We start from the raw sequence: 27775 nt of genomic DNA, 5'->3' as shown, positions 1-27775 counted from the left end.
TGAGATCATTTAATAGAACTTGTGTCAATATTCATGGTTTTGGCTTTTTCCTTTAGAAGCCAAATTTCACTTGTAGTCAGAACTGTCAAAAAATATAAGTGGGACAATTGTTGAGGCAAAAGTTGAGGGTCTCGTATAGAAAAAGCACCTAAAGTTTCCTTTAGATGTAATCCTTTACTTTGAAACAACCAGAAGGGCCCCAATTGAAGATGTAAGAGCATGAGCTAGGTTTCAAGATTTCTGTTTAGTTTCATTCTGGAGTTGTTTTTTTAATGGAAGGAAGCAGGTTTGGACAACTTTTCTGATCTGTGGCTCAAACATTAGATTTGAATCAAGCAGTACACCCCAAAATTTTCAGAAACAGGCGTCACGTTAGCAGTGGAACAGCTTTGGAAGTGGACAATATGAGTTCTGATTTGGATTTATTGAGTTGAAAAAACAGCATGTAGGCTTCTTGAAATACCAGATCTCAAAAGAAGGTATATTTGTGTGTCATCTGCGTAGAAACAAAAAGACATGTTGTGACGTTAAAGAATTTGGCCGAACTTTGAAACGTGTATGAGTTGAAAATAAAACATGGCCCAACATTGAGCCTTGCGGTTCATTCTAAAAGGTAGGATTTAGCACTGAGGTTTCTACACAGTCAGTTATAATTGCATGACCTGCTGAGTCAAAAACATTAAATTTGTGCTAAAAGCTGCTAAAAGGAAGTCATTGGTTATCTTGAGGAGGGCAGTTTGTGCTGTAAAAAGATCCAAATTAGGACTGAAATGTTTCAAAGATGTAATTATGGCACCTAAAAGCTAAAGGTTAGGTAGAGACACAGTTTTTCTAGAACTTTTGATCAAAGTCTTGTTGAAGTTTAGGATTTGGCCTATAATATAATGGATCAAGGTTCGGATTCTTTAAAAGAACTTTGAGCGCAGCATGTTTTTAAGTAGGCAGAAAAATGTCAGACAAAAAGAGCTGTTAATAATCAATAAAATGCTTGTTCCAACTGCATCAATAAACTTTTTATGAAGTTTGGTAGTAATTATTTCAGTATTTGTAGCAGTTTGTAACAGATTGTTATTAAGTAGAACTCAAAGCAGCTATAATCAATATTCAATCACTGACAGTGCATCAAATGACACCATTAAAAGGAATCTCTATGATCCTACAGTGAATCTGCAGCTTCTTTTGACTTCACCGAGCTTCACAGCAGGTCCCAGCTCATTGTTTAGCTGTCTGGCTTGCAGCTTGACTGCTTTTTTTTTTTTTTTTTTTTTTTTTTACTGTCGCTGCTCTTGTAGTATCATAAAAACCCCATAATTCCATTACCTGCTCGGCATCAAACACAAGACAGATGCAGTTAGAGACAGGCTGGTCAACATAGTGGAGCCTGACGGTCCCCTCAGGAGTTGTTTTTAAACCATGACCGGTGATTAAAGAGGGTAATTATTGTTTTGTTTTTCCGCCATGTGGAAACAAACACCCAATAAATGCTAATATTAGTGCTGGATGATACTTGATGTCAGTGTTGTGGATTCTTTCTGCTGCCCTCAAGTGGCCAAAACAGTCCAGTGTTGTAGGCAGTGCAGCTTTTTAAATGGGATCAGGGTTTCAAAGGTTGTCTCCTTAGTCTTGTCTCTGTGTGATTTGTTTCTTTTGCTAATATCGTGCAGCTCTTGTTGCCAACACAAAACCACAACGTCTGGCTGCCTCCATCTGAAGGGTTGTGAGCAGCAAATCTCATTAACAGCACTCGGCATGACTTTGGCTCATCAATCCGAGGTCTGGTGCAGATTGGTGTCTAATAGCAGGGCCCGACTTTATTTGGCAACCATTTGCCCCACGGGACGCATTTAAACTATCATATTATTGTAATTCATCGTTTAAAAAAAAAAAAAAAAAAAAAAAAAGCCAGGAGGCTGGTTTTAACTGCTGCAGCTGTGACATGTGTAACTGCCTTCATACGCTTGTGTTCCGCAAAATAGAAGCCAGGTGATGCAATGTTGTCTCATACCAGTGAGGCACACTCACACTTTATCCCTCTTCCATTTTACCTCATGGTAAAGGAACTTTTTCTGCCACATAAAGAAATGAAATGGATCTTAAATACACTTATCGTGATACTCGAGCTGCTGCACGGACTTCCTGACACTGACAGTCTGTTCTGTAACCATCTGTGCTTTCATTGACCTGCTGTGACATCAGCAAGGTGCGCCACGTGGTAAAATAAACAGCGTTCAACATGCCATTCACCCACCTCTCCGCTCAAAATGACACTTTATGAGGCCCGTTTTTTTCAGCAAACCTACGAAAACGTAAAAAAACATTGTGGCTTGTGGGTAGTTGAATGATTATTTTTCTTTATTCTGTGTTCGAGACTCATTCTTTGGAGCCGGTAATGAACTTGTAAACCTGCCTGATGAAACGAAGAGGTCTTTAGGTTGAATCAATAGTGCCATAGGCTGGAATGACATGTTCATAAATGTCCTCGATCATGATGAACATGTGCAGATCTTTATCGGTTCGGCTGAACTTGACTGATGAAGGACCCGAGGTGACGACTGTGTTATGACTAACAGAACTCAAGCAGATCCTACGTGGGACAGCCAGAGGGAAAAACTTCAAATTAGTTTTGTTTTCCCCCCTTTTTTTTCTGTTCCATGCCCTCGCCTTTAAGCTCCCATCAGCCGCTGTGTGTCAGGACCTGTTCAACCTGTTAAGCTTTTGTTTACCTCATTGTGATTGATTTGTTTTGAAGCCTTTGCTCAGTCATTTCAGTCCAGAGGTTTGTCAACCCTGGAGGGTTCGTTTCTCGAGACCACAGCTTAAATTTGATTTCTTTTGTCATCGTGGCACCGTGCCACTTTAATCAAGACGCTTCCCCCCCAAACACAGACTTTAACCATCTTTTTTCTGCTTAATGTTTAGGAGTGTGTTCCTATGGGTTTGTTGCCCACATGTTTGTCTGTTGGACACATTAGACTTTTATTTAAAGGCAAAGCTGATAATCAGCGCCACAGTCTGGGTTGTACATGCATCAGCGTCAAAGTCCTAAGCAAACCTGAAGTACACTTGGAAATGTTTTAATTCGCTATCTTACTGCCGGATTGCCAGATTTATACAAATCAGTTAAAATGCAATGCTTAGAGGATTCAATTACATATAAAAGTGACTTCATAGGGGTATTTTATCTTTTTTAGGGGGTATCTTTCATTAAAATATGTGCAGCAATGTACTATTTTGCATACTAGATTGCACTGGAGACTCAAAGAAAGAACCTATATGCCTTCATGGTTTCCTTTTTATCACCAGTAAATATTAGCTATACTGGTGTCCCTAAAGTCTGGACACATGGGAAATCTCATTAAGCATAACTTTTTTGCCTCCATAGATGTGCACAAATGTGTGATGTGCACGTCCACAAGGATTAAATTCATCTGCTATCTTTCAATTTTTCCATCCTTCGCGCGCCCCCCCCTAACAATCTTACACACACACACACACACACACACACACACACACACACACACACACACACACACACACACACACACACACACACACACACACACACACACACACACACACACACACAAAAACATACCGGCTTTAATTTTGGTCAACTTTTGAAATAGTCACCTTGTTCAGCGATGCACAGCTCCCACTGCTCCTGCCACAATCATAAGTCCTATTCTGTAACACATTTAGATCAAACCAAGAAACCTTCTGGATCTCCTCCAGTGTGTCAAAATGATGACACTTTAACTTTACAGGAATCCCAAAGAGGCAAATCTCTTAAGTAAGGCAGACGGACAGTAACGATTCTGTTGATGTGGCTAAAGAACCTGTGATTTGGCACCATGGGAAACCTTCTAATGTATCAGATGTGTGACATTCTAACCCTGGGAGACAAATCCACATCAGATTAAACAAAAATACAGACGTCATGTGTTGTCTTCAGTCTTGGATCTTGTAGGATCTTCCACAGAAGACAGGTATTTGCGCTGTGAGTTGGAGCCATGGATGCAACTCTGGTCACCTGTAATGATCCTTGACATGAAAGTTGGATAATTTTGACACCAAATTTGTTCTTTGCAGAAGTCCATGGTGAAACTGCAAATGCACACCTGCAAGTGGTCACAGCAGGACTTGCAAAAATGTTGCAGGAGCACTGGGAGCAGTGTATTGCTGCACAAGCAGATTTCTTGAAAGGAGGTGGGTTGCAAATTTAAACCAGGCACAGGTTTTGCTTTTTATAGGCACATACTCACATCTTTTTTTTTTTACATGGTAACTATTATCCTGTTCACATAAAAGAAGTCGGGTTCTTTGTCTCCTAACGTGGCACCGTCATTAGCTGCACGGTGCATGTAGACACTGACAAAACAACCTGTGAACAATGAACAATGCGGACAGTCGGGACCCACACAAGGCAACCGATTGTGCGTCTCAGGCCTCTGGTTCTGCAGCGCATACCAGGAGACATGAGACTGTACATGTGCAGACTGACATGTTACAGATAAAGGCTCGGCCAGCTACATTCCTGCCACACTCTGCACTTCATTTACATACATATTAACCCCTCTCACACATGCAGACCGTGAACTGAACCAACATTTAAGAGCTGAAAGAGATGGAGGTGATACATGAGAGGTGCCACAAGGCTTATTCATGTCTGTGGAATCCCAGTTTTCTGCAGTATACTGTGTCTTTAATGAGCTGGAATAAGAAAAATAGTGCATTGAAACCAGCAAAGTTGATTTTTGCCAATAAAATTCTGCTAGTGTAGTAGCAAGTAAGTGTGTAAATGGTGCCTAAGGCTAAACATTCCTGCAAGAATCACACTCACGACAGGTTTAGAGTCAGCCTCCTGCTTTTTAACTTGTATTTGTGAGTGAGGTGTAAAAGTTACCATTAAAGCAAGTGACACGGTAAAATCCTCACAGTGTGTAATTTATATACTGTAGCTTAACCAGCTATTACCCCCAAAATAAGGGGCTTCATCACAAAAATCCCATAAATCCAACATAATCGTGTTAAAAACTGTCATTAGCTTTGGTTTTTTAAGGCGGTCGGCTTTGTTTTGCAGGTATGTAATCAGCGTTTCGATATCATTGATGTGGTTGTCATTTTTCATTAGCGCCCACAAAGGTCTCGGTTTCTTGGATTTGTTCAGACGATGTGTGGAGTGAAGTTTCAAGAACATAATTTCCCGAGAATGTAATTGAACAGGTCGTTTTGGATCTCAAGGATGGAATTTAGAGTCTGTTGGCCTGTTTGGAAGGAACCAGGTGGTTTACGTTGGGTTTTCTTGCCATGCATCTGTCAGCTGTTGGAGTGCTGAATGATGAGCGATGGTTCATCCACCAGATATTTGTACCTAAGTAGAAATCTTGTGCAGTTTTTTGGCTAAAACTAAATGAACGTCTCCAACAGGCGCCTGCATGGATAATGGCCTCGCTGTGCAAAGTCGTGTGTCATGCATCACCCTTAACATCATGTCAGTGTCTTTGTGTTTTTCCATGTTTTCCTGGGATCAGGCCCAGTTATGTTAAGCGAGGATAACCTGGTTCTCGTGACCCGGCTGTGTTCTCATCCCTCCTGATTAGGTGAGAGTGACGTAATGGGCTGTGGTCTGTGCTGCCGACAGACTTGAAGAGAAAACCACCGCTATCTGTGCCTCTCAGGACGTCTGAGTGTGGCTGTCATTACCATGTTGCAGGCCTCATACCTGCCGTAGATTGAGTTTCCATCAGGCTTAGCAAAAAAAAAAAAGGTCAGTTTGAGGACATACAGTTCTCTAGGACTAATTTCTCTGCATTCATGTGTGAATGACAGCTTGTTAGACTGACTCCAGTCTATTATTCTGGAAAATTGTGGGTTCTAGATGTAGCTGTGTGTCGTTGGTTAAATGTTCTTCCAGTCTTTGTTTGACTGGAGACCTGATGAGTAACCGACTGAGCTGCACTCGACTCTCGGGGTCAGGACTCATCCAGGACGAGTCTGTTTGTTAGACCTGAGCGAGTCTTGTAAAGTTTCTTTACTAGAGGTTTTTACAAGCACTTTAATGACTTTGTCAATGTAACTATGGTGTTTTCTTACCCCGTCCACCCCAACCTGCAACATGATGTTGACCCTAAAAAGACAGGGCAGCGGTTATGATGACAGCGTGGCCTTTCAGATGATCTTAGAACTGATGTCTAGCTCTACTCTTTGAGTTTTAATATTTAATCAGCTACTATTAACCAAGATTAAAGCGCGATAAATAAAATTTAATTCAGGTCAGACAGGAAAAAATTCAAACTTGCATGTAGATGATAGTAGAGTACAGTGGGGAAAACATTAGTGTAGGTTTGCTCCTTGTCGTCTACTTGTGGTTATTATGTTGATTAGCTAAGACAAAATCTGAAAGACCCAGTTTCGCTGAGTGATTAACTTGTCAGTTTATTGCCCTGTTTGTCACACTTTCTTTTGTGTGATGAAGTGAACATTTTTACATCATACATATTGAAACTTGTTGAAATCTAAAGGCTATATGGTTCTCAAGATTTGCTCTCCTGTTTTGCTTCCTGGTTCTGGAATAACCTTCAGATCACACTGCAGCATCATTGTTTTGGAAGAGTTGTCATGGAAATTTGCAACCGCCTTTATAATGAATCAAACAGTCAGAAAATCTTTTTCATTGGTTACTATACATAGAAGTAAATGTAACTTCATTATTAGTTCCATACTATATAAGAACAAAACACCTTCTTCCCAAACCCTTTCTTGGGAGGGTAAAAATATCTTCTGTTGTTGGCCTCCGACCCTTTGACCCTTCTTCAACACCTGTACTGCCAGAAGGTTAGTCTAATAAAAATAGTTCCACAGCAAGGACACTAAAATGGACACATAGATAACAAGAAAAGCACTCAGAGAGTCAGTCAGTTGTTGTATGATTTCTGATGGATAAGTCCCGATAAGTCTGCAGTGGATTTGTAGTAGGATTGCAATCATGTGATCATCAGCAGGCAGCTGATGTCGTGTTCACCTGTTGTCATAGTTACAGTGACACCATGCCGCTATCTCGCAATGATACAGAAATCTTTAACAAATCCATGGATCCAGACTATAATCCGCATCACTGCCAAAATGTAATCACTTGGTCCTTGTGTCATTTCTGTCCTTCCCTGAAAATCACATCCAAATCCGTTAGCCCATTTCTGATTAATGTTGCACACAGATAGACTAACAGACGGAAGGACAAACGTGTGCCGATTGTCACATAACTCCGCCACGTTCCTTGGCAGAGTAATAAATGATGATCTAAAAGATCATCATTGATTTCATCTTCACAGAGTTCAAAGCTCTGGTCAAAAGATGTGAAACTGAAGAGTGAAATAACTTCTCCTAAACTGGATTTTGTTTTGTGTATCTTAATCTCCTGGTTATTCTTCTGTGTTTTACTCTTGACCTTTCCTATATAAATGTGTATCCTCTTGGTCAGGTTTCCCTTAAAAAAGAGATTTTAATGTAGAGATTTTAAGCTGTGCCAGTAGGTACGTGGGTAGATAGGCAGGTGGATGGATGATACATGGATAGACAGATAGAATTGATAATTAAAAAGACATAAAGAAAGAAATGTTGAATCTGAGGCACAGATTAGTTTGTAGTTTTGTCCTTTCGACCTCTATAACCTCTTATTTCAGGCTATTGTTTAAAATCCCAACTGTTGCAGGCCCACAGGAGTTTTTAAAGTGGTTCAGTTTGCTCTGTTGTGTATCATCTACCTGACAGCTCATACTGAGAATAGATCACATGGGATGAATCACAGAGGATTTGTACTGAAAGTTAAAAAGACCAGTGGTTTTCCTTACTGTCTGAGCCAAAGACACGGAAAACCTAGTTACACTCTGTAAAACAGCATAAAAAGACTAAAGCCTCATTTTTTTTTCTTCGACTCCTTAAAGATGTAACCAAAGTTTCTAGAGGAGTCGAGAACAAACTGCGTCAACGTGAGAATTCCAGTTGAATTACTATTAATACTTTGAGTACTGAACTTGTGTAATTTGCCAGGATCGAATGTACACATAATTCTGTTAGATTATACTCAGATACAGCAGTCATCAATGTGCCAATTTGACACAGATTGGTGTTTAGCTGGTTTAATGTTCACATTCTAATATTTGCCAATTAGCCTTAAGCAAGAGACACAACTAAAGATGATGGAAATACTTTGATAGCACGTCAATCGGGGCAATAGTTGAGGCATTTCACTCGAAACCACAAATGTGAAGTTCGGGGTGTTGTAAGGAAAAACCAGGGGATTACCAAAGTCATTAGGATTCCTTTCTCTGGGAATCATCAACGTCAAAATTCTGTGCCAATCTGACTAGCAGATGTTATGGGATAAATGACCGGCTGGATGCATTTCACAGCAGTTCATCCAACCGTTGTTGGGTTTTCCCCATCATCTGAGCCATGTCACTGGAAAAGACAAACGATAACGTTCTACAAGCATTGGGCCGAATGAAAAACTGGAATTTAACGAACTTTCTTGACATGCTGGAGATGCAGGATTATCATGTGGGCGCTGCTTTAGAAGTGTTTGACATAGAACAAGTCGATTTAACACGATGTATAAGTTAAGTCTGGAGTGTTTGCCACATGAAGACAGACATGTAGTTCTGTTTGTACAGAGGTGACAGCAGCAGCGCTAGTCTGGATCAGAGCTGCTCCCCAACACTGATAGGCCTGGATCCTATTTAGTTTGTCTGTCTCAGAGCAAAGTCGTGTTCATGCTTGAGGAGAAAAGCCCCTCGAATCAGGCCGCTTTCACAGAAACATGCTTACAGCGTAACATGAAGTAGATACAGTATCGGTTATGTGATTCGGAAACTCTAATCTGTTTTTCTAAAGCGGCTCACGGCTGCAGGATCGGCAGGTAAGGGCAACATTCACGAAAATAAATCAACAAACTCGAGGGTGCTGTAAATTAAAATTTAATTTCAGTATGTTGAGAGAGTGCTCACGCTCATATTAATGTTTTCTGTGGAAATAGTGGCCTCTTTTCCTAGGATAAGTTTTTTTTTTTTTTTCCCTCCAATCCCCTGATAATCTCTCGGTACGTGCTGGGATCTGGAGGTTTGTCCGCCGTCCAACGCACACCCCGTTTCACTCTTCAGCATTTCCATTTCTCCTTCGAGTGTTACAGCAGGCTCATTACCTGACTCAAAAACTCCCTCGCCCACCCAAAAACACCCTTCTCTGCTTTCCTCATCTCATGTAAAATGCTAATTTACAGGCTGTTCTGCCCTCCACGCCCTCTAAAGCTTTATTTTTCTAACTGGTATGTAAGACATGTACCCGAAAGCCGTGAGTTCGGCCGACACATTCCTCATCTGGTTCTTGGAAATCGCACAGAAAGGAGGTCAGGACACGACGAGGAAGAAACAATAGCGGTATAATAGCATTAATGAGCGAATAATGCCCTCATATTCTTACTTTTCTCTGGCTCTGAAGCTCGATCCTTGAAATAAATCTGACTAAATACCTGGCCTAACACGATGTAAGAACACCTCATGCAGCTCTGCCGGCCAGTTGATTACCTCAGGTGTTGTTTATGTGCTTGGTCAGAGTCCAGCTTGAGGGGCTGGGTGTCTGCAAAGTCGACTTCTCCAGATGTAGATCTCGTTTTCGTCTGCTGAGACCCTTTCACCTCTTTTCATCTGTTCTGCAGCCCCCTTAGGTGGGATGTAACCTGTCCCTGGAGCTGGATGTGCATTGTGCATCCGCTCAGCGAGAAATGAAACATCTCTCATGCAAAGCAAAGCTGTCAGGCCTCACATCTGTGCAAACAGGCGGCTTATTTGCTTTTGCTGAAGTCTCTAAATCTCCGTGTTCGCTGTGGCGTTCAGCGTGACGCTCTAATAGCTTGAATAATGTCAGTTGTCGTACACGGTTAATGTAGTTCCATTTGTCTTGAGCTGCAGGTGATCATTTCCATTGGAGAGTCTGTCAATTCTGGTTTTATATTTCAGCTTCTGGTCACCACAAGTCGCTCATTATTAGTTCACAGAGCCTGCATATTAATTTATGAGGAGATTTTTTGACTTGACACGACCACAAACTTGGTATAAATGTGACATCGGAGCACAAATACCTGCCTCGTTGTTGTACATCATCCTTTTATTCCATTTGAGGCTCGATATTTCATCTCCAGCCCTCTTTCTTCGACCTTGAAGTGAAACAAACACTGACCTCAGGCTGGGTGACCTCGGGGTCATAATGCTTAGAGGTGCATGTGTCAGAAAAGTAGAACAAATCTGTGATTAATGGCCTCGGTGCCCCACAGTCAGACTATCTCTGTCCTGCCCTCTGCCCCGATGTTATTCACCAAACATGAGAAGCTAATGTTACGCCGCCGGAGCGATCTCGCTCGGCTGTTTAACGTCTCAAGTTCAGTGCCTGTCAGCACATGAAGGGAAGACGGGGGAAAAAATGGGCTAATTGTTCTTGGAGCTTAGATAGATACTTAGAGGTTATCTGTTTGTGTCAGGGGATGAAATCAGCAGAAAACCCAAACAGCTAAACTGAGATGGATATTTGTCAGGGTCTGCAGCGAGCCATCGGTGATACTCACTCCAGCAGAGAATGTGACCTGAGGGGATGTTCGTCTCTACTTCCACCTCCTCTGGGGTCCTCGGATGGATTTCCAAGCACAAGACTAGAAGCAGATCAGGGCAAGTGTTGACTGGTGGCTGTTATGTCTTCGTTCCTTGAAGTTGTTCTGGGAAACTGTAAAGGTTTTACAGGGATGCTGCTGGGTTATTTCATCTGAAAGCATGAGGGATCCTCTGCACAACCATCGCTGAGTTTCTTGAAACTTCTTTTTATCACTAACTATACATATTTAATATGGTGCCTGACTATTTTTATCTATAGTTGGCGAACCGTTTTGGAACTTGTCATACCTGCTCAGTCAGTTAGGAACAAAAATAACTTCCTTTTTTCATTTTTGTGATCAAGTACTTCATTTTAAACATTTTCTATATATTTTGTTTTGTATTATTGTGACCTGTAGCTACGTATGGTTTAGTGTCTAATATTGCAGATTTTCAATCAATGACGTGATGAAAAATAACAATGAAACTTTCTGGCTTTTTCCTTCAATAGTTCCAGATAAGATGTTGTTCAAATGACCTCAAATGTCAATATGTTTAAAAACTCGCTTAAATGGGGCAATTTAGAGAAAAAATATATATCTTGGAAAATATTCGCTATATCGAGTTAAAATTTCACAAATATCTTTATAAATGTCCATCAGAAAAAAAAAAACTGGCAAATCAGACATGTTTGAGCAGAAATTGTAAAAACAATTTGATGAACTGAGATGAAGGAACATAAGCTGCTCCAACAGCATAGATCAGCCACGAGGACACAGTGATGCTGTCTTTATGAAGGGGAGCTCTAGCTGGTAGACATTAAGCATCACAGAAGACTCTGTCATGGTGGTTCTCTTTCCAACACAGAACTGCCAGTATTTCGACTGACCACATCCTTGCATTGCTGCAGAGCTAAATGATAAAATGTGCTCACTACAAGGTAACTTTTTATTAAAGATTTCATCCATTGGAAATGATACGACTGAGCAGCCTTGGTGGAGTACTGTGCTTTCTGAGTGCTTTTATTCTTATTGTTGTATTCACATTAAAATGATCTCTTTTTTATGCACATGTATTTATTACATTTTGTTTCAGTTCGCAAAGACACATCTTTTACAAAACATAAAACACACACTCTCCCTTAGGGGAAATAAAAATACAGACAAGTTTATGACTTTACATAAAAGAAATATTGGACAACATGGATGTTGGGTCAGAGTTACATCACTATTCCCAAGGGGTGTATCACCTTCAATGTCACCTTTAATTTTCCACAGAAGAGGCATGTAGACAGCTCTGTAAGCCAGGGCTATTTACATCCTTCAAATAGAATTAATTATAAAGTGTAATAAAAATGATCAGTGGTCGTTTTTCAGCCATATCGCCCAGTGTTGGTTTATCTGTAAAATTTAGAAACAATCTTCCTTTCTCATAGTGTTTTAGTATGTTTTATAAGAGAAAAGTGCCTTTTAGCGTACTACATATGAGTAGTAAACTTAGATTTAGTGAGTTTAACCAGAGCACAAAAACAACTCCATCCCATGCTGACTTCTTCAGATATATGTCTTAGATTTCTGATTTCACCATCACTACATTTTAGGTCAGTGAAACTTCATGTGCGCTGCTCTGAACCACACAGTCGAGTCTATATGGGAACCTGCAGATGTAGCTTTACTCTAAACAGGGGCTCCCCCTCTGCTGTAACTTCTGCCACTATAATGTTTAATTTACTCTGCCGATGACTGGCTCCAGTGTTCTTAAGGCCCCCTTTGAAGGGATTACAACTGCAGTTAAGTGAGAGAAAAACAGCACAGGAAGTGTTTATGTCTCTCTGAACCCTGCAGGACTGAGTGATTAGATAATCGCTCTGAATACACAGGGAGAAAGAACGAGTCCGTCCGATCAGGGGCAAAGGTGCCGTAAGGTTTATTTAGCCTTGAAAGCAAACCAGAAAAATAATGTTCTGTAGGATTTAATTATATGATCTAATGGAGAATACTGGGGAAAAAGCAGATGTGATCAACATGTAGAGTTTCCAGAAGTTCAGATTAGAAAGAATGTATGATAGTGAACATGCTGACTGTCTTTTACATACTACTGCTGCAACTCTGGTTTGAATATTTTGGTTCCTCTAGCTGTATCTTTTTAACATCATTGCCCCTAAACCATCCCCCTGGAGGCGCTGTAATTCCCCCATCCAGAGCACACATATTTCCTGCTTCTCCACATGAAATATTGTAGGTTTTCTTGTTATATCTGAGCCTTGTTACCTACAGACTTAACAACATGGCTGTTAGATCCATTCAGTCCACTTAACTCCCTCCGAGTCCTCCGCTGGGCCATAAGTTCACTTTAACAAGCCTGTCTTCACACAAACACAGATCTTACATAAGCCCACTATACGCACTGTCAGGGACAACTCCTGAAATCATATCCCAACATCGGATCTCTGGCTCTCTGATAGCCAGGCCTCATAAAGTCAGCAGGCTGACTGTACTAACAGAAGGTATTTCCATTACTCTCTTAGAATCAGGAGACCCTCAAGGAACTCTGGGGATGTTCAAGGAACCCTGCTTGCTTTGGGAGTTTCCTGGAGGAAGCTTTAACTGGTCGGTTTAGAGAAGAGGTTGCTGCAGGAACCTCTAGAGGGGTTTCTGAGGGATTTTTTGTAGAGTTAGGAGCACATTGCAATACTTCAGCATGTATACAATATAATATTTCCACAAATTAGGATCTTTCTACGTATTTCAGGAATAAAAGAATAGTTCAATTGAACATTCGATAGTTTTACTTAAATGCAAACCTTGATGAAAGTTCATAACAGGCTAAAATCAAATCCAGACTCAGGTTCCTTTACCGTAATAAGGCCTCCTTTACATACTCTACCAAAAACACTCTTGTGAAGATGACCATCCTCCCCATGTTTGACTACGGTGATGTCATCTTTAAAATGGCCCCTAAGTGGCCCTTAACAGGCTTGATGTCCTCCATCACTCAGCCATCCGTCTTGCTACTGGTGCACCTTTCTCCACCCACCATTGTGACCTTTACAAACTGGTAGGTTGGCCCTTCCTTTACACTAGGTAACTCCAACACTGGCTTTCACTCATCTACAAGACCCTATCAGGGAAGACACCTCAATAGCTCTCCAACCTTCTACACTCCTCCCATAACAACTACCAGCTGAGGTCCAGTGATCTCATAACACTCTCTGTCCCCAAAGTTCACACAGTCTTTGGCCAGAATTCCTTTCGTTTGCTGCAGCGATCGATTGGAATTCCCTCCAGAAATGTCTGAAACCGTCATTGCTTCCATCACCTTACATCTTTAAGCAGAAGCTGTAGCAGACCCTAGCTGACCACTGCACATGCTGACTGTTTTCATTGAATTGCTGGCAATGGTGTTTTTAATCTCTGTTTAAACACCTGTGTGTTATTTTTTGTATATGTATTGTTTATTTGTTATCTTTCTTCCTGCTGGGGCCTCTTGCCAGGTCATCATTGTAAATGAGGAATTATTCTCAACTGATCTTACCTGGTAAAATAAAGAATAAAAAAGTAAAATAAATAACGACAAAGAAAAATTTGGTTGTGTCATTTTGCATCACTTTTGACCTCAACCTCAGGGTGGTGTATTGGCTTTGATGATTGTATGATTGTGCTGGTATTTACACCAGCAAAGATCATGAAAATGTCTAAATACAGTATAACACTAGAAATAATAATAAGCATGTAGAGAGGTGCTTGGGTCCTGGATTATTGGGTTTTGCATTATTAGGTTTAAAGACAAATGTCCTTATTTGTCTTGATATAGAAAAGTATACATTTTATTTAGACATATTTACAATATTGCCTAATATCTATATTATGTATGGAGTGTTGTAGGAGTAAAGTTGTCAAAAAGGAAGCCCAAACCCATCAAAACAGTTCTTTCTGCATCGAGTGACTTCTACTGCAGGGGTTCCTCAAGGAACCATTATGAACTCAACATGTTCCTCCACAGCTGTGATGGTGAGGAACCCCAACAGGTTCTTTGAGGTTCTTCTACTTCTATCAGTGTTGGGTGCTCCATCTGTGAGCATTTCAAGCTCATTGTGTTGGTAGGTAGGTGTCCTCATCACTCGGAGCTTCGCTGATGACCGACTGATTGAATGACTGTTTAGGAACATGGACTTTCTTATGTTTCCTGTGTTCACTCCAACTTTCCGTCTCTCGTTTCCTACTTATCAGAGCCAGTGATTCTCCACCAGAGCAGGTGGAGGTCTTTAATCTTTCTGCCTGTTCGGGCTCCACCACAGCAGAGGCCAGTAATTGCAGCAGCGCAGTAATTGAGCTATCTGTTGGTCCGTCTGAGTCTATTAGAGTAACGTGATCCCGGCACAGGACAGCGTGGCAGCCGGCTCCACTTCCACTGATTACCGCCGCTGGAAGGCGGCCAGACCAGGCGGAGAGGGTTTGATTTAAGGGAGGATGTCTTATCATGTCCCTGTCATTATCGCCACGGTAACCAGACAGCATTAACCAGTGGTTCTCTGGACAACTTACAGAAATTGTTTATTTCAGTTTTTGACGTACAAGACGTAGCTAACTGCAACAGATTTTTATTTTTTTATTTTTGTCAGACTCTGCAACAAGTTGACAGATCTGTTTGTCTTGCATACATCCTGGATAGTATTTTTTGGAGTCATGTCTATTCCTAATAAGTTTCTGCTTTGGTTTCCATCAACTCCTGAGAAAAACATATCTAGATCTTTATCGTTTTAATGTTCCGCTTTCTTGATGAGCCAGTAGCTAACCTTGTCTGTCTGCTGTTTAGTTCTTGGCACTTTCAGGGCTACACAGATTACATGTCACTCATTTTTGGTATTGTTGGTTAATAAATCCTGGACAGCAATCGGTTTATGAATCACTGACATCTTTGTGGGAATGTTTCAGGGAAGTACAAGTTGTTTTTTCAACTGACCGTGATTAGACAACGAGACAGTCCAGATAGTTACAGTGTAAATTGTATGAATGAACAGGTCAATTTTTGATTTTTTGACCCATCCGAAGTTCAAAATATCGTCTTAGTCTAGCAGATGTCCTTTAGTTTCACAATTAACTAGAATCCCGTTGCCCAGGCGGCTCTACATAGTGTCTAGCATGACTTACTGCACATATTTTACTATGGGTTCCGTTCTCCATGTTCCTTGGCGTTTGTCTCAGTGCACTAAGTGTAAAATGTAAACAGTAGAAATGTGCCTGTCTGGATTTGAGAAGAGAACGCTGATCGGCTCACAGAGTCAATGTGCTGTGGAGAAAGTTTGAACCTGTGGTCAGAGGTGAGGGAACTTTCAATGTTTGTATCCGGTATCAGTGACCCTCAGTGATCCCACATGACTCAAACAGCTGCTTCACCTCCATAGCTGCTGTTGATTATAGAGAGGATCAGCACATTGTAAATCTCAGTGAACAGGTGACAAATAAAAGTCTGATTTGCTATATTTTCAGGAAACCGCACAGCACTGATGCTACGACCTGATAACTGCAAATAACATGGGATGCTAGCCCTAAGGAAGCTAATAATGCCCATAATGTTCTTTCTGTTTATACTGTATATGATGCACTTTACTGCTGCTTTTGCACTTCTGGTTAGATGCTATCCTGCATTACGTTGTCTTAGTAATTGTACTCTGTGCAATGACAAAGTCTAATCTAATCGATTTTAATTGAGAACATTTATATTGTCATGGCTTGCAAGATGAAGTGGTGTAAATTATTCGACTTCAGCCCATGTAGTTGTGAAAATTCCACAAAAGGGAAAATAATTGTATGTTAATTGTGATGTTGCATATGACTAATTGGGCATTTTTGCTCACATATAGTGTAGTTTTTTTTAACATTTATTTCTAAAGACATTGCTGCATCTTTTCCCGTCTTTTATAAGCAAAATAATCATCTATCAGACTACAGATGTTTCTTGCTATGCTTCATTTTTAGCTAGCTGCTTTGACATATGAATTTCCACAACAAAGGATCGATAAGGTTTATCTTATCTTACACTATGGCAGAAATGTCTCATGGAAATTCTGTTGTTGCTGTTTTAACAAAACATAAAATAGATCTCAGTCTTAAAGATTAAAAGCCACATATATGTAGTGTTTTTTCAGCCTTCATTTCCAAAGTTCCACATGAATACACCAGTGGTGGCAGAACTGACATCCCATTTTGGGGTTAGGTATTGAACCACCAACCTTACCATCGGTAGACATCCCGCTCTATCCCTTAAGCCACAGCTGCCACAGGAAATCATCAACTGAAAACACACTGGTAATTATGAAATCAACAGGACCAAACCTTTCATAGAAAAGGTCTTTATCCTGATCAGCCATTACATTAAAACAACCTACGTAATATTATGTAGATCACACTTGTGGTGTCAAAACAGCTCATAGCAACACTCTAGGCTCTTGGTCTTGTTTCTCAAGCTGTTTGTTGTGGCAAAAGTTCTTCTCATGGGCCATGCGATCAATCCTTCCACAACACTTGGTCCACTTGTAAACTACAAGTGTTTCCTGCACTTTTACATTTACTGTAATTTCAGCAGAACACAGCAAACCATGGCTGGTTTTATTGAACACAGACACAACAGTAAAACCGCTGATAGACGATATAAAGAACATTCATCAGAGCTGTGTTGGCAGCATGAAGGGACCTGCACAATATCAGGCAGCTGGTTTCAGTCTTGTGACTGATCATGTATTTGGGAAATGGCCAGCTAATGTCAGGCTAGACATTCCTTTTTCAGGTAATCAAACAAACCAGTGCTTAAATAATTATTGTAAGCCTTAAATGTCATGTGTCAGTTTATCAGTTCTGAGCTGTTTACAGTGTCTTAGCTACTTGTCCCTGCTTTCAGACTGACCCTGCATCTGTAGCTGCAGTGGACTGGCTCAGAGTTGGGCTTCAGCCAAGCCTGCTAATTGCTGCAACTCTGGAGAATTACAAAAATAGAGGAAGTGTCGACTGGCTTTATTCTGGCTGCGAGCCATTCTTTGTTGTTGGCTCACCGTGGACCAGAGCTTTGGTACCTACAGTAATGGCCTGTCGTAAAGTTTGTAAGCTCCTTACTGGCTCCACTGAAGTCTGAGCCAAAAAATTAGTACGATCAAGTGAGGTGTGTCCACGCCTTGGAATTGGAAATCTGGTGGAGTGAACAGCTTCCCTTTTTTCTTGGCCTCACTCTGCTCTGCAAGTCACATCCAGAGAAAATCTTGTTCCAAGGAGCTGGTGTCCATGTTCACGGCGAGGCATCATCTCTCTGAAATGGGAATATTTGAATGTTTGAGGTTTTTCGCTCTGGAAAACAAAGAACATGTTCAAAGTCGGGTTTTTTTTCATGGTTATGTAGAACATTTCTGGTTTGAAACTTCTCCATCTGTCAAACGTTTCCACTAATCCTTTTTCAGAACTGTTGCATCTGGTGGCACTTGCTGACATGCGTAGAAATCATGTTGAATGGCTGAATTAGTGCAGCTTCACAGAGCGGTGCAGCAGTCATAAGAATCAGTATGTGACTCATAAACACCAAACTACTTCCAAAAAGATCACAGATGATTTACCTACAATCATCCTGTCAGAGTTTTATTCAGCTCATAAACTCTGTATTGTGTTTAAAGTACAAGAATGTACTTTCTGGATGATCATCAATGAGGAAAACGTCTTTAACTCATTGTTGATAAAGATTGACTTGTATTCATTGTTACACATCCATTGTCAGGACTCATTGAGTTATTTCAGTGTTCTCAAGTAAATCAAAGTGTTTCTGGAAAATAATAGCTGTAGTAGCTATTGAAGTAGAGTAAATACAGAATTAGTGGTGTGTTCTTGCTATTTGTCTATATGTCTCTCTGGAGGCTTTTATAAGTTATTGTGTGACAATGGAAAGTTTTCATTTATTAAACAGATTTTCACTTTCCCTCATCAGAAGACTACTCAGGAGATTTATTGGGAGGATCAGAACATGGCATGCTAACAGAAAAAGAAGATCGCACACAGCTGTTGTCTTTGTTTAGACCAGTTTTTTTCGTGCAGCACTGTATACTGTTTATTCTGACCTTCTGATGTTGGTCTTTGGCTTATCCCCGCAACGTGCCATTTTTTAAATCTGATTTACACTAAATTATTGCTTGTTTTTGGGAACATTACTGTTTATTCTCCTTAAACAGAGTCCAGCATTTACAGACAGAAGACAAATCAAAGGAAAAACCAACATAAAATGTCTTTGTAAGGTGATGGGCCACCATGTGCTGCCAGAACAGCTCCAATGCTCTTTGGAATGGATTTTTAAAGTCTCTGAAACGCTACTGCATCAATGAAACACCACTCGTCCAAAAGATATTCTTTGATTTGGTGTTTTGATTATTTTGGTGGAGAGCACTGTCCAAAATCTCCAAAAGGTGTTCATCTGGGTTGGGCCATAGCAGATGATGTGTTGAGAAAAATATATTACCAGATATGGCAGAAAACAAAAGACCCACATGCGGGAAGATGTACTGTCAATTAGTTGTAGTGCCACCAGGTGGAGTCTCCTACTGTTTAACAGTGTAGCAACCAGAGGAGGTGGTTATTCAAAATTTGCATCATACCGATCAAACTCCGTGAACCATTGTGACCTGTGGATGTCGCCATTGTCTGTCTAATAGAGAGCACTTCCATCAGGATAAAAATGTTGCACTATAGGATAAAGTTGATCACTTAGAACAACTTTATATTGATCTGCAGTGATCCTTCCTTCCAAGGCCAGCGTGGTCCATCCATGTAGTGTATACATTACAAGGCCAGTGGTGTGGATAACTGGTAGTAGTGAATATGTGTTGAATATGTGGATGCCAGCCTGTTGTGCACACGTGGAAAGCAACCCTTCAAGCAGAGTAGAAAGTAGTATAACATTTACGCATCCATGGGGTCTACAGATGTCTATTTGCACATCTGCAAGCGAGTATAATCAAGGTTTAAAGGGACAAGTGCACCCAAAGCATGTCTGTAAAATGCCACCTAACATAACCGAACCACCAGATCCCCTCACTATAGGGGTCAAAGGTTCAGTATTTTCCTTTGTTTTGTTACCCGTCTACTGATACATTAGGGCTTAGCTTTTAAGAATGCCACAAAATAGTATTTCCTACTATAGTTTCGGTGGTTATCCCTACTGTATCATGACAACATTGCCCTGGCCATGAATGTCTAACTTCCTCAGTGTGCTGCTCGAGTTGTTCCAGTTAAAGTCAAGGCCTGAAGCTTGGCTCATAATGAGCTACTTTGTACAAGGTAAGACCACTTCTTGGAAGGCAGGAGTGTTTATGGCTGCTCTGAATGGCCACACTTGATGGTGGTTCCATAGAGGGAGTGTTGTTCAACCACCTGACAAACTGTACAATTGTTCTTTTATAGCTGGCACCAACTGCTTCTTTTCACCTGCTAGCGCAAAGTTTCACCTGGAGGTCCTAATGCATGGGAAGTCCAATCGTTGGACTGTAATGGGCTTTTAAAGGTGTTCATCATCCATGTATTAGACTAGCAGGGTTCTCACCCAGTGCATGAAAGCTACTGACTCCATAACCCTAAAAGGAATGGATTCAAACTAAGAAATTCAAAGTATTAAAGTTTAGGGAGGAGTGTTTTCCTGCAGCCGCCTGATTCGATGTCTGGATTTGGCAATTCGTTTGTGCAACAAGTAAGCAAAATGCCAAATAAATAAACCAGGGATCACACGTCTGACTCACGTCATTCCAATCAGAATGGCAAAATTTGGTGTCCTCATGTAGTTACCAGTTTAGTTTCACTCAACATGAAGTAAAACGGAAGTGTAACTGGCCATGTAACTCACAAAAAGACCTTTTGTTATGTACAGGACCTTCAATTTGATGACATTTTGTCACTAAACTATGTTGAGCAGCTAGAGCTGATAGCTTCAATGCAGTTTGGTCACCTCTTTATTTTAAAGTTGAAATACTTTTTCATAGATTCTACACTGACAAATACAAGATAATGAATTCCTCTAACTGTAGCTGAACAGAACAAAATGGCAAAGTTCCCTAAAGACTGAGCCACCCCTCAAAACTTCTCAGTGTTCACACATTTTCAGCACTCAAACATCTGTTTTACTTTTGCAGGAAACAGAACAGGCATGATTGGCATCCTCCCTCTCTCCTCCCTCCCTCCCCCCATCGTAATGGCTTGATCCTTTGATTACAGTGTTGGGTGGAAGAAGGAAGAAAAAAAAGAAAGCCCATGAGTATGTTCCTGGGTTTTCCTTCAGGGCACAACGTTGGCACATGAAATGTTCTTTCATGAAAGCTCCCACACAAGTGGAGCTTAATAAAGACCATCTCAGCTTTAGATCAGTAAGTGTGTGAGAACATTCTCCAGTTCCTGCAGGCTATAAATTAGATTACTGCTCATTGAGATATTGTAGCATCAGCAAACCCTCACACTCTTCAGCGTCACATGATGGGAGGCGGCGGATTGTGTGATTGATGCCAATGTTGTTGTTATTATGGTTCACTGCAGTTTGTAAATTGTTCGAAGCTTATGTCATCGTGGGTCAAAACAAAGCCAGATAAATGAGATTTTACTATTAACCGTGCAGAATATACATTTGATACAAATCTAAATATACATTTCAGAGAAGTGATGGATGAAATCAGGCAGAAAACAATATAATGGTCTTCGTTTTTTGCTTATTTATAAAAGAATCATAATCTAAACCAGTGGTAGCCAACACGGTGCCCGCGGGCGCCTGGTTGCCCGCAGAGACCACGTGAGTTGCCCCCAACACATTCTAAAAATAACACTAGTCACCATGAAATTCCCTATAAAATATTATAAAAATATTATAGTTGCTGTTATTTTAAAATCGGAAATACTTACATTAATGCAGATTTTAAATTACAACATTTATTTTATTATTATTTTTTTTAAAGAACAACAAACTCTGACCATGTCCGAGTCAAGTTCACTGCGCATGTCAAACCACCACGTCACTGCTGAAGCGTCCGGACGCAGACACTTCGGGAAGCTAGGTTTGGTTTTTACTCCCAAAACATGACAGAGAAGTGAAAGAGAAAACACTATTTTCACGATGATTGGGAGGAAGAGTTCTTTTTCACGACAGTGAAAGATAAATGTATGTGTCCTATTTGCGGGGCGACTATTGCGACGGCAAAGCGGCGCAATGTGGACAGACGCTACGTTAGCCGCTACAAAGCTTCCATGCTAACTTCGCAACATTCCTACATTACCACTGCATCATTCATCAGCAGGACATATGTATGTACAAAAGTGGCCGGATTTGATCATGTGATGACTCGTGTCGTGAAGATCATAAATGGCTCTAAAGCCAAACAACCAGGACATTGAAGGTGCTGCTGGAGGAGCTGTCAGCTGAACATGGTGAGCTGTTACTACACACAGAAACCCCATGGATCAGCAGGGGAACAGTTTTACAGCGTTTTTTGTCACTGTTGGCCGAAATCAAAGAGTTGATGCAGTCCAAAGGGGAAGACACCTTGCTGCTTGAGGACACTGAGTGGATTCTTGCCCTTGCATTTTTAACAGACATCACTGGGAAACTGAACCATCTGAACTGTGAGCTGCAAGGTAAAGGTAAGACATGATAAACTCTGCAATGCCAGGCTTCCCACTAACACACATTTACAGACAAAGAAAGAGGTAACATATGTTGTCATTCAAAACACCGTGCCATTACACAAAAATGTGAAAAATAATTTGTTGAAAACATGAAATGATTTGTTGTTATGATCTGTTAAAAATGTTGCAATACTGGTGAAAAATGCTGGTATTAGTACTAATGTGATTCAGTTTATACTGCAAATGTATGTTGATGCCAAATATTTGTTGTTGATCTGCATCAATGTTGCCCTTAAAAAATAGATTGACCCCTAATCTATAAACTTTATTTATAGATCCTGTGTATAATGCATTTGATAGGCACTGGCGCTTGAGTTTATAAAGAAAAAAAGCAACTTTCATTAGATCTTGCTTCATTGGATGAAATCATTGGGGTTATTTTCCAAACTTGAGAGCCACAGAAGACACTTATAGGTTGAGTGCTGCTCCTCAGTATTAGTTAACAAAGCTTCATGCATAAAGTCTGTCTCCAGTCGATGATTTAACCCCTAAAAAGAAATTTCTGTCTATCAAACCTACATATTTAGAAGCTTTTCTTAAACAAAGATAACCAATTCCTGCCTTAAAATGGCTTAACTCTCCCCACCTGATAAAAAACAGCATATGGACAGACACTAAAGTAAATAAAAGGTGCATTTGCATCCATAATTGGTATATTTAGCCCTTAAGAATCATATTTCCCCATTATTAGGCAAAATTCATTGACCTAAGTGCTATATATATATAAAAATATATCACACATCCCTCATGGCTGGAGGTTAAAAGTGCAAAACCAACTATTTTAAGGTCTTTTTTCTTTCATTTCTTGTCCATATCTCTTCGGGTATTCCCAGAAAATTGGTTTGTTGGAAGTTTTAGTGCATCACCAGATCAATAGTTCAATCGTGCAGGGTAGCAGAGTGTGACTACACTGCACTCTGAATCCGTTTCATTGCTGGTTCTGCTGTCAGGATGAGTGCGCAGAGCAAATAGGTCTCTAAAGGGCCTGACAGACATGGATTCATTCATAAGAAATGCTTGAGAGGCCTTGAGTTTAATCTGCTTAAACAATCCCGTATCTGTGGAAACAGTCCTGAGGCGCTCTGAGACATGTTCATACTGTAGTGGTTTAATCCCAGAGGTTTATATATAAATGCTGCCATTGTAATCTTTGGACACCCCGCTGCCTACAGAGATCACAAATTGATTTTCTTTTTCATGCATGCAGCTCAAATGCACCTAATTTGGTAATTAGTCTTCGGACCCACCTCTGATGTAACGACGTTGGCATTCTGGTGATCTCAGTCGGCTCCCAGGTTAGAGTGTGATCAGCATGCAACAATAGCAGGCTTTTCTTTCACCACGGTGACTCACTTTCTCCAAATATGATGAAGAGCAGCGTTCATAATCCTCATAAAGGAGTTGTTCAAGCGCAGGCCAACCGAAGAAGCCACCTGTGGGGAAAAACATGACGAATGGCACTTTACCTGCTCGCATGGGGCGAAAACAAAAGACTCCACTATAACTTAAATGTAATGGCAGGAAATAAGCCGGTGGGTGAGGAGGGGGGAAACAACGTTTGGCACTGAAGGGCACCAAAAAAACTGGTTGGAATGTGTAGCAGCCATCTGCAGCTTTAAAAGGCAAAACACCCCGAGTGGTTTTCCGCTTTTTAGTAAAGCCATTAGTGGGATTTTAAGCACCGACATTTGATCTGGTGGCCGCCTGGGTCTCCTAATCTGAAAACACTGTTCTGCTGCACGGCCAAAAGTATGTGGACACCTGACTATTAAACGTCTTTTAGTTCCACTTCGTCCTAAAGATGTTGGAGGGTTGATGTCAGAGGTCTGTGCAGGTCAGTTTCTCTCATGTCAAACTGAAAGGACCGTTTATTACAGGCAAACCTGAGACAGGAGTTTAAAGGGAGAGATGCATGTCGGTGTTCTAAAAGCAGAAAGTCAGTTTTGATAGTTTGGCTTGTTGATTTCTGGGACAGATGGACGCAGCTGAAATACTTCTTTCTTTGGATGCAGATTGGCACAATTTGCATCAAAATGTGTATTCCATTGTACCCCTATGTAGATATTCTATTAAAAATCAGCTGTTTCCAGCTAGAATAGTCATTTACCACATTAGCAATGTCTAGACTGTATCTCTGGTTCATTTAATGTTATCTTTATTGAAAAAAAACTGCTTTTCTCTCAAAAATAAGGACATTTCTAAATGAACCCAAGTTTCTGAACGGTAGTGTAAATGCTGCAGATCAAATGACACAAGCCCAGTTTTGGTATTTAATCATTCTAGCTTGTACATTTGGCAGCAAGTAATCTGTCATGTCACTTGTTTTACAAGTTTAAATTATGCCATTTTGTTGCAAGCAAAAACCCAAGACAGGAATTTATAGGGACAGATGCATGTTGATGTTCTAAAAACAGAGTTAGTTTACCCTCCAGTTATGCTGGAAGTCAAACTGACCCATTTTAAAGTTTTAAAAAAAGTCATGCCTTCTCCTTGTGTGACTGCCATGCGTTTGATGGTATCTCATGTAATGATGCTCCACCCCATGTGTTAAAGATACTACACAGTGAATAAAGAATTGACTTTTAAAAAAAAAAGTTGTACCACAAATCAAATCACAAATACAGAATCTGTCAAAAGTAATCACATGTACATATTTTGCCCATATACTTCAGTGTTTACTATGCCAAATCTGAACATTACGGCCTTGCTGGTTCAGTTATGCCTTTCATAAAGTTAGTTTCTATGACTAATGACAAACTGGATATCTTTTGTATTTCTGTTTTGCTTTTGTTCTTATTAATGTTGGCTATCAAGGTCAACAATAAAAGCTGATTCTGCTGTCTGTGGCTTCAAATGGATGTAAAATAACACTTCTAGTTACTCCAGAAGTCACCTTAGAATCATCAGAGTATCATGAAAGTCTTCCATGGTAGTGGTCTGTAGATCTACGATTACATTTCCAACTTTCAGTGGTTCTTTTTTGCCAACATAGTCAAAAATATCCTCAGAAAAATTCATGTTTCAGCCCACAACCAACCACATGACAATGCCTGGCCACATGGACTAGATTGTGGCCTTTGGAGGCTCAGCTGATGCACATTTGTTGATTTTCCTCATGTGTTTCTTTACAGATGAGGTGAACATCCTGCAGGAACTTTCTTTTCAAGTGTCCGACAGCAGAAACGCCTCCATGATTAAGGAGGCCGGCAGGTGTCCGGTGCTACAGGTGGGACAGTATTCAACGCTGGCTCTGCCTCTGAGACAGATCTTCACCGATGGGTAAAGCTTCCCTACATTACCTCTTTATTAGTGGTGTTTTATTACCGTATGTAAAGATGAAGGCTGTCATTGCCTACAGCCTGAACATAAACCAGCTGTATGTTTTTACTGTATGGCACCATAATTAGCAGCAACCTTAACGAGACCGTTCTGTATGTTTAGAGTAGCAATTACCAGCTGAATGGTGTCCGTTTGTGTTCAGGTTTGAGGACGAGTTCAGTTTACTGGTGCAGCTGCGAAGCCCTCAGAGGGAAGAGTACAGCGTCTTCACGATGCTCAGCCCTGACAGCCACGTCACGATGCAGCTGCGGATCAGCGCCGTCGCCGTCATCTTCATCGGAACGCAGCAGCGACACTACGAGTGAGGCCGCTTCCCCGTTTATTTATTTCCCTTCCCAATCCCCAGATGAATCCAAATTAAGTGGAAGGTATTAACGTCCTGAGTGCTGTGAAATCTCTTTGGCAGGTTGTTTTTTTTTATTCGTGATTAATCGGGTGAAATTACTCAAAACCTACCAGCTCCAAACAAGTGCATGCTTCTTTTAAATGCATTACCCATTATCCAAACAAATCCAGATGTCGAGATGATTACAACATCCGTCTCAGGTAATGGAGAGCCGCTCATGCCCGCTCCTGCCTCTTGGCTCCGGTAATATATGCAAATGTGTCTGTGGAAGTCTATTTTCTTCGCTGTGTGTGTGTTTTTGTTTGAAGATGACTGCATCTGGCTGTCTCTTTGGTGAAATGATTTATTAGGCGTCTCTTGGCAGGTTTCTCCTCTTCGGTAACCACAAAAGCTCGAAGCAATACATCACGGCAAGACAGAACAACAGGACTGGGCCAAAAGATAGACACACACAGATACTGTACTTATCTTGTACTGCTGGCAAATCACTGGCTTTATTTTAAAGCTGCATGTTCATCAAGTGTGTTTGAGCTGTGATTTATATTTAAACTCACATTAATTAGTCACTTTACAGGTCTTGGTAGGTACGTGTGCATACACTACTGTTCAAAAGTTTGGGGTCACTTAGCCCTTTAAGACCTAACAGGACACATTCTTAATTTTTACAGACTGCATGAGTATTTTTATTTGCATTACATTTGCTTTACAGCAATATGACCCTTTTATCCCAAATTTTAAGAACAGATATTGACTTATGTCTTAACTACTACAATAAGTTGCTTAGAAGTACAATAAACCTAAGAAAAAATTGAAGTCTTTTTTGTTTTTTTTCCACATATTTCAAAATACAGAAATTGCATAGCTGTGTCCCTTAAATGTGTAAAAAAAAAGTTGTCCAATATCCCATCGTCTTGTTTATAAAGATTTTTGTTATATGTGCTTTATTGCGTATTTTTACAAACCCATCATTGCAACGAAAAAGTGCTCTTAGACATGGTGAATGTGTGAAATGCTAGTCTAACTCCCCAGATTTTATATGCAAAAAGAATGATTCATCTATCTTATCTGGTTTCAAATCTGCCACCAATCAAAAATGAATATGCAATCGTAGCACCCGCGCTACGCTGGGCTCTATAGGGTTAAAAATGTCAGTCTTTTTGAAAGAAAAGCATTTTTTTTTCAATAAAGACAACATTAAATTAATCAGAAATCCAGTCTAGACATTGCTACTGTAGTAAATGACTATTCTAGTTAGAAATGCCTAATTTTTAAAGGAATATCTCCATAGGGGTACAGAGGAACATTTCCAGCAACCATCACTCCTGTGTTCTAATGCTACATTGTGTAAGCTAACGGTGTTGAAAGGCTAACTGATGATTAGAAAACCCTTGCGCAAAACATGAAATTGCCTGCACGACCCCAAACCTTTGAACAGTCATGTAAGTGGAAACAGTTGGTATAATTGTAAATTAAATTTGGGCATAACTAAATAACTAAAAGATGCATTTTGTGGTCAAAGCTGCATCCTGATCCACTTGTTCCTCATGTTCAACAGATTGTCTGAGCCCCAGTCAGCCAGTGTTTCCATCCAGCAAAAAAAACCAATCTGCAAACGGCAACTTTTCAATTGTTCATCCTTAATAATAAAGTAGGCGGTGAGACATCTGTAAGGAATAAGCTCATGGCAGCTCTGTTTCAACTTGTAGTATGCCTTTTTCATACAGCTGTGGGATGGCAAACTGAGGAAAATAGGTGCGTGATGGCGT

General features: G+C 40.5%; 1 protein-coding gene across 1 annotated transcript in view; it reads left to right on the top strand.

Moving 5' to 3' along the window:
- The window catches only part of si:ch211-196i2.1 (collagen alpha-1(I) chain), a 139895-nt gene that overhangs the window by 11945 nt on the left and 100175 nt on the right, over positions 1 to 27775 (top strand). The window contains exons 2-3 of the mRNA XM_055019253.1: positions 25456 to 25603; positions 25806 to 25964. Of these exons, the coding sequence (XP_054875228.1) occupies positions 25456 to 25603; positions 25806 to 25964 (307 nt within the window). The remainder of the gene's footprint in view (positions 1 to 25455; positions 25604 to 25805; positions 25965 to 27775) is intronic.

This window comes from Amphiprion ocellaris, chromosome 17, assembly GCF_022539595.1.
Source record: "Amphiprion ocellaris isolate individual 3 ecotype Okinawa chromosome 17, ASM2253959v1, whole genome shotgun sequence".
Taxonomy (NCBI): domain Eukaryota; kingdom Metazoa; phylum Chordata; class Actinopteri; family Pomacentridae; genus Amphiprion; species Amphiprion ocellaris.
This window is presented reverse-complemented; position numbering and strand designations above follow the sequence as displayed.